Source organism: Notamacropus eugenii, chromosome 7, assembly GCF_028372415.1.
Source record: "Notamacropus eugenii isolate mMacEug1 chromosome 7, mMacEug1.pri_v2, whole genome shotgun sequence".
In the NCBI taxonomy this organism is placed as follows: Eukaryota; Metazoa; Chordata; class Mammalia; order Diprotodontia; family Macropodidae; genus Notamacropus; species Notamacropus eugenii.
Genome location: NC_092878.1, coordinates 30,966,593 through 30,972,628, shown reverse-complemented (window position 1 = coordinate 30,972,628; position 6,036 = coordinate 30,966,593). Strand labels below are relative to the sequence as shown.

General features: G+C 40.5%; 1 protein-coding gene across 11 annotated transcripts in view; it reads right to left on the bottom strand.

Annotated features, from left to right (window-relative positions):
- Positions 1-1,651: 1,651 nt before the first annotated feature.
- The window catches only part of LOC140513770 (TP53-binding protein 1-like), a 130,722-nt gene continuing 126,337 nt past the window's right edge, over positions 1,652-6,036 (bottom strand). For 10 of the 11 annotated variants that reach the window (XR_011970328.1, XR_011970327.1, XR_011970329.1 and 7 more), the window contains 2 exons: positions 2,465-2,610; positions 1,652-2,009 (listed from right to left, as the gene is read on the bottom strand). Coding sequence is in view for 7 of the 11 variants with exons in the window: in XM_072623732.1 (XP_072479833.1) it covers positions 1,822-2,009; positions 2,465-2,610 (334 nt within the window). In the remaining 4 variants the exon portion in view is untranslated. Of the gene's footprint in view, positions 2,010-2,289; positions 2,611-6,036 lie in introns of all 11 variants that reach the window. The other variant, XR_011970325.1, reaches the window with a different exon arrangement.

Here is a 6,036-nt window from a genome sequence, read left to right as displayed (position 1 = left end):
TAATAGTCAAGTGACCGTGACTGAACGTGTACTTCTATTAGAAATACATTCTGAACAATCGTTATAATATGACCGGAAAGTCAGATCTGCTTATGGCACACATTTGGAAAGAGGATCGTTTTTGCACATTAGATTTCTAGATGTCATTAGCAAGAAGGGCAACAGGTAAACTTTCTATTGACTTGATAGCTGTTCTTCCTTATTCACAGTTTTTCCACTGTCTTTGAAGAAGCTAAAAGATCTTAATCCATGAATCAAAAAATCAAACAACTTCCAACTATCTCAGCTTCAACTTAATGATTAAGTGGCTGTGTCTGTCAGAGAATTAAGATGTACAGAAGCTGGGGGCGGGCGGGAGGGAAATAGAATAAAGACCCCATGTGAAATTTCAGCTATAAAAGGGCATTAGTAGTTTAAGTCACAAATTCCACACCCAACTATATTAGCACTACGAAAGCAGAAGCAATTAGCAGTTGTTTTTTTGTTTTTTTCTGGGGGGTGATGGGTGGTATTTCAGAGGTATGGGAGACTCCCCTCCCTCCATCAATGCAGCTCTGCAGCCAGTCTGCAACTCAGGCCTTAGAGGTACCCAGAGCGCCAAGGAGTTAAGTGGAAATAGTCTGTGTGGCAGAGACAGGGCTTGAACCTAGGTCATCAGGAGTGTCGTAACACCATCAAAATAAGTATTTATTAAACCCTCACCACGGTACTGGCTTCTCTGTGTAGCAGATTAAAACTAGTCTAATATCCCCTCACTCTTCAAGGCAATCAGTCACTGAGCAGGGATTTTCCCATTGATGTCTCTTAGAAAGCAGGAAGAAAGGGGAGATATTCAGGTATCTCCTAAAAAAGATGGATGGAGGTGGTCTCTCCTTCTACCACAGACCTCAAAGGGACTACCTTAACTGGTTTTGGTAGTAAGGGCCATGGTTACAGTAATTAAATGTATGCCTTTTTGGAGTTTTGAAAATTTCTAAGTGTTCAGGCAGCTACTTCATTTTATAGGACTTCAGAGCTTTTGACCCGGTCCCAGCCCAGTCCTATACTCTCCGCTAGCTAGCTCCACAGGACAGCTTACCATACTTCAAAGGAAAGCCCTTCAGAGTTCAGTGGGGTCTTAGCATCCCTAAGTTTAGTAATTTCATATTTGAGAAAGTATATGTAACTTACCAGTCATATACTCACTGGAAAGAAATATTTTAAGGCAAAGAATATTCTCCACTTATCTTTGGAATGTCTTGGTACAAAATTAACTAGAAAAAACAAAAATGGTCACCACTAAGCCTACTAAATACCAAATAGCAAATCTGAAAGCCCCTCATCCCCCTTATCTGCAAGGCCAGATGCTCCTCTTCCAAAAGGTGATGAGGACTCTCTTCTGCTTAAAAGTCGTACAGTTGGGAGTTCTTGATCATTTTCCTGACATGGACCCCCTCTGGCAGTCTGGTGAAATCTGTAGATCCACTCCTAAGAACTGTTTTCACATTCATGAAATACATAGGATTACAAAGGAAACCAATTATATTGAAATACATTTCTCAAAATACTAAAAACAAGTGGTTCAAGCACCTCTGCCATACAGGTAATGTTCTTTTCTCCTATTCCTTCCTTCCAAAAGAAACTCAGAAAAAAACAAAGGATAAAGAATCAGTTACTACAACCAAAGAGATTCAACATTTATTTTATCATAAAAGTTCAGCAAAGAAAACTATATACAATGATCCATGCATGAAGTCCGGTTACACACAAGACACATTTAAAACCTGGTTAAAACACAGTCTTCACAATAGCAGGGAATGAAATTGATGGGGCCGAGCATCTTCAGTCAGCGACATAATCATGTTTATATTTCGGATGCTGCTTGAATCCAACTCTCTCCCCAGCAATGAGGCACTGGATCACCCACTCTTGTGACACCACGGGCAGCTGTAACGCTTCTGCACACTTCAGCACTGAGGAAGGGCACGAGGGGTCTGTCACCACAACGTCAAATACCCCCAAAGCAACATCTGAAAGAACGAGCAGAAAACAAATGGAAAGAAATACATCACAGCCCTCTGTTATGAGGAAGGACGTGCCCTCTAGCCAGCCCATTCCACTTTGCCCAAACTAGACACCTGTTCCGTCCATCAAATACCTATTTGAATTAGGACGTTTCAGTAGAAGGATACCATAGTGAGCATCCCTGAACCCAGAGAATGGTTGTGTCTGGGAAAAGGTTTGGCAAATACATCACTGGAACCAAGCGGAAACTAAGAACAGCCCTGTGCTGGTGTCATGGTGGCTCACCTCACCTCTTCAAGTTGCTTGTCTTCTCTCAGTAGAACACGAGCAAGATCTACCTGTCAGGACAGGAACTTTGACCACAAGGCCCAGTCATTATAAAAGCTAGCCTGCCGTTGGCAAGAGGAACAATGCACTTCTTGGGGAAGCAGGGGCTTCCTAACATCCTTTCAATAGATACCTTTGTTCTGGGCAACTGAGTGGTGCTGCTTCACTGAGGCTGCTCCCCCAGTCATGAGGATCTCAGACCAGAGTTCCAGGAAATTTTGCTGCTGGTCGGATACTAAAAGGACCTTCAGATTATGGAAAGGATTCTCACGGGGGTGCCTACAAAAAAGGGAACAGAATCAAAGATGGAAAAGAGCAAACGCAGGTCTTAATCTTCTTTGGGGGAAAACAAGAGAATCAATAACCCTACATAGAGAGTTCTCGTATATTTGGATGTTTTGAAAAGCAGGCTTCCTGAAGGAGCACGCTCTTGCACATTCATAATTTCTGCAAATAAAGCCTTCAAAACTCTTCTTTTTAGGCCTTAGTGTGGAGATCCTGGTAGGCTTACCCCCTCCACTGCTCTGATTATCTCAAGTCTAACTGGTCCTCTGGTTCAGGGTCACTCCCGAACCTATCCTCCCAGAGGTCAGAAACATTTTTAAATGCTCTAAATTATGCAAATCCTTGTACACATTTCAAAAACCTTTAACTTCAGGACTAATTCTCTTGGATCCCATTGGTGAACCAGTTTAGCTCTACACAATCCTTTCTTGAGTCCCTAGGCCCCTTATCCTATCACTGATTGTAAGCTGCCAAGCCTCAGCCTTGGATCGTTCCTGGCACAAGTGCTGCTGAACAAAGGCAGATGAGATCCTTGCCTCCTTGTATTTTATGGGAAAAAACTGAGGTCATTCACCGTAAGGTACGTCTTCTCCTTCCTCACACTCAGATACCTTCTGTTACTGTATGTCCTTCACTCCTATCCCACACGAAGAAGTGGGGCTTAACAAGGCTGATCTCTACACTTGTTCAAGAGATCCCATTCCATCCCATTCCCTCCAAAAGACTGCCCCATTTGTCATTCCTATTTTGTAACATTTCTTTTTGCGAATTTTTTATTTTAAATTTAAATACAAAGTGAGAAAAGAAAAGAAAACCTGCCCTGTATACAGTAGACCGTAAAAGGATTCAATATAAAAATACATTTCCATTTCAAGAAAACCTATAAGATAAACACTACACGTTGTTTTCAAAGTTGCCCAGCTTTGCTTCTTTGTTGGTTTTGTCCTTTTTACTTTATTTTGCCCCTCCCTTTCCTCCCACCCTAGAGGAGGCTACAATGAAGTATGGATCTGGGGACATATACATAGATATCTACAAATATATCCATATACACTTAAGCAAAAATATCTAAGACATACTATGCTTACTTCCTCCCATCATCTGTTCTCTGAAGGTAGATAGCATCTTCCTTCATAGATGAAAGTCTCCATGTTTTTCTACAACAACCAGCTCATCATTTCCTACACCACGGAAAAATTCCAACCCAATCACATCCTATTTGAGAGACTGTCTAGGAAACTATTTTCCCACTTTTCTGCATTCCTTCTATTCTTCACTGCATATGTTTTATCTGTGTAAGAAAGTTTTCATTAAAAATAATTGAAATTATCCTTGTTTACAACAATGCTCTCACATTATAATACAGTCTAAGTCTTGATGCTGCTGAATCTTCCTTGACATATTTTTTCCTGGTTTCTTTGAAGTTTCTGACCTTTTGTTCTTAGAAATGACCTTTGTTGTTGTTTCTAACTCAGTAAAATAATTTTTTAGTAATTTAATTGGGAAGACGCTGAATAGATTAGTTAGGTAAAACTGTCATTTAAAAATTTATATTGGCTTTGCCTACCCATGATCAATAAATAAACATTACTTCAATTATTTAGATCTGAGTCAAGTGTTTCAGGGTCATGTTCATACACTTCCTGTGTCTGTTCTGGCAGGAATGTGTCCAGGTGTTTTAAATGGTCCAAGACAATGTTGAATAACATCATCGACACAGTGTCGCTTTTCTATCTTTTACTTTTGATTAAACCTATTTAACTTTAAGCTGTGTCTTCGATCATGATTACCATCCCTGCTCTTTTTTACATACGAACGTCTACCCCTGTCCTTTATTTTATCTGTGTTCATCTCTCATTTTTGTTTCCTGAAAGCAACAAACTCTTTAATTAAAATTTTTAATCTGCTATCCGTTTCCATTCTGTGGGTAAATTTGCCCCATTCACAGTCTAAGCTACAATGATCTGTTGTGCATTTTCCTCCCTATTCCCACCCTATTTATTCTATCCCCCCGCCCAGTCCTCCGCTTTACTTCTCCCTGCTACCTTGCCCTCTTATTCCTTAACCTACCCACCCCTCTGAAGTCCTTCCTTTATCCTCTCCCCTTATCCTCTCCCCTCCTGAATTTAGAAGACTTTTATACATACCTACCTACATGTGTTTCCCTCTCTAATCCACTTCTGAGGAGAGTAAGGTTGCAGCACGCCTCCCCACTAGCTTCTTCTGTACAAGTTTTTCCTTTCATGCCCCATCTGTATTAGATAACCGAGCCCTCGTTTGCTTGGATGTTATGTATTATATTTCCCCTTTTCAGTTCCTTTATTGTCCATTTTCTTCCCCATGCAGGACTGTACTTCACTTTGTTGGATAAATTACCCTTGCTTATTACCTCAGCTCTTTCCCGCTACAGGACACAGCAGCTGTCTGATCTTGCGTCATCCTTATTGTAGGTCCACGATATCTGGGTTGTTTTTTTCTTGTTGCTTCCACGGTTTCCTCCTTAACCTGGGAGCTCCGAAGCTTAGCCATGATGCTCCTCTAAGTTTACGTCCTGAGCTCTCTTTCAGGGGATGATCAGTGCAATTCTTCTATTTCAACTTTACCTTCTTGTTCTAGAACTTCAGGACAATTTTTCCTTGATAATTTCTTAGAGTACTGTATAAAGATTCCTTTCTTCAGTGTAGTTTTCAGGGTCTGACTATTCTTATATTTCTCTCCTTGATCTGTTCTCCAGATCAGTTGTTTTTCTGATGAGATATTTCACTTTCTCTTCTATTTTTTCATTCTTTTGATCTTGTCTGATGATTTCGTGGTGTTCTAGAACATCATTAGCTTCCCCTTGCCCAATTCTAATTTTCAAGGAATTATTTTCTTCCTTAAGTTTTTGATTCTCCACTTCCAGTTGGTTGGTTTTCTTTTCCTAATTTTCTTGATTTTTTTTTTCTTTTTTCTAATTTTTCCTTGATCTCTCTTGATTTTTAAAGTCCTTTTTAAGTTCTTCCAAGAACTCTTTTTGGGGCCATTTGACGTTTCTCATGAAAATAGGAGTGGCTTTTTTAGCTCCATTATCTTCTTCTCAATAGTAACCCAGATCTTCTCTATCCCCATTGTAATCATCTGTGGTTGGGTTCTTTCTCCTTTCTTTACTTATTTCATTCATTTATTGATTGTTTTATTTTATTGTTAGCAGCTGTCAGTGCAATCACGTTCTAGTCCCAAGGTACAGGGAATGCTGCCCCAAGCCTCGGATCTTTCCTACTGTTACATGGGACCCAACCTAGAGCTCTTCTCTCCACTCCTAAGCCACACATGATTTTGCTCCCTCTGGTTCCTCGGGTGGCTGCAAACTACAGCTGTCATTTCTGCCCTGGAACTGAAGCCAGGTATTCTGCTGTCCTGCAAGTGCCCACAGCCAACAGG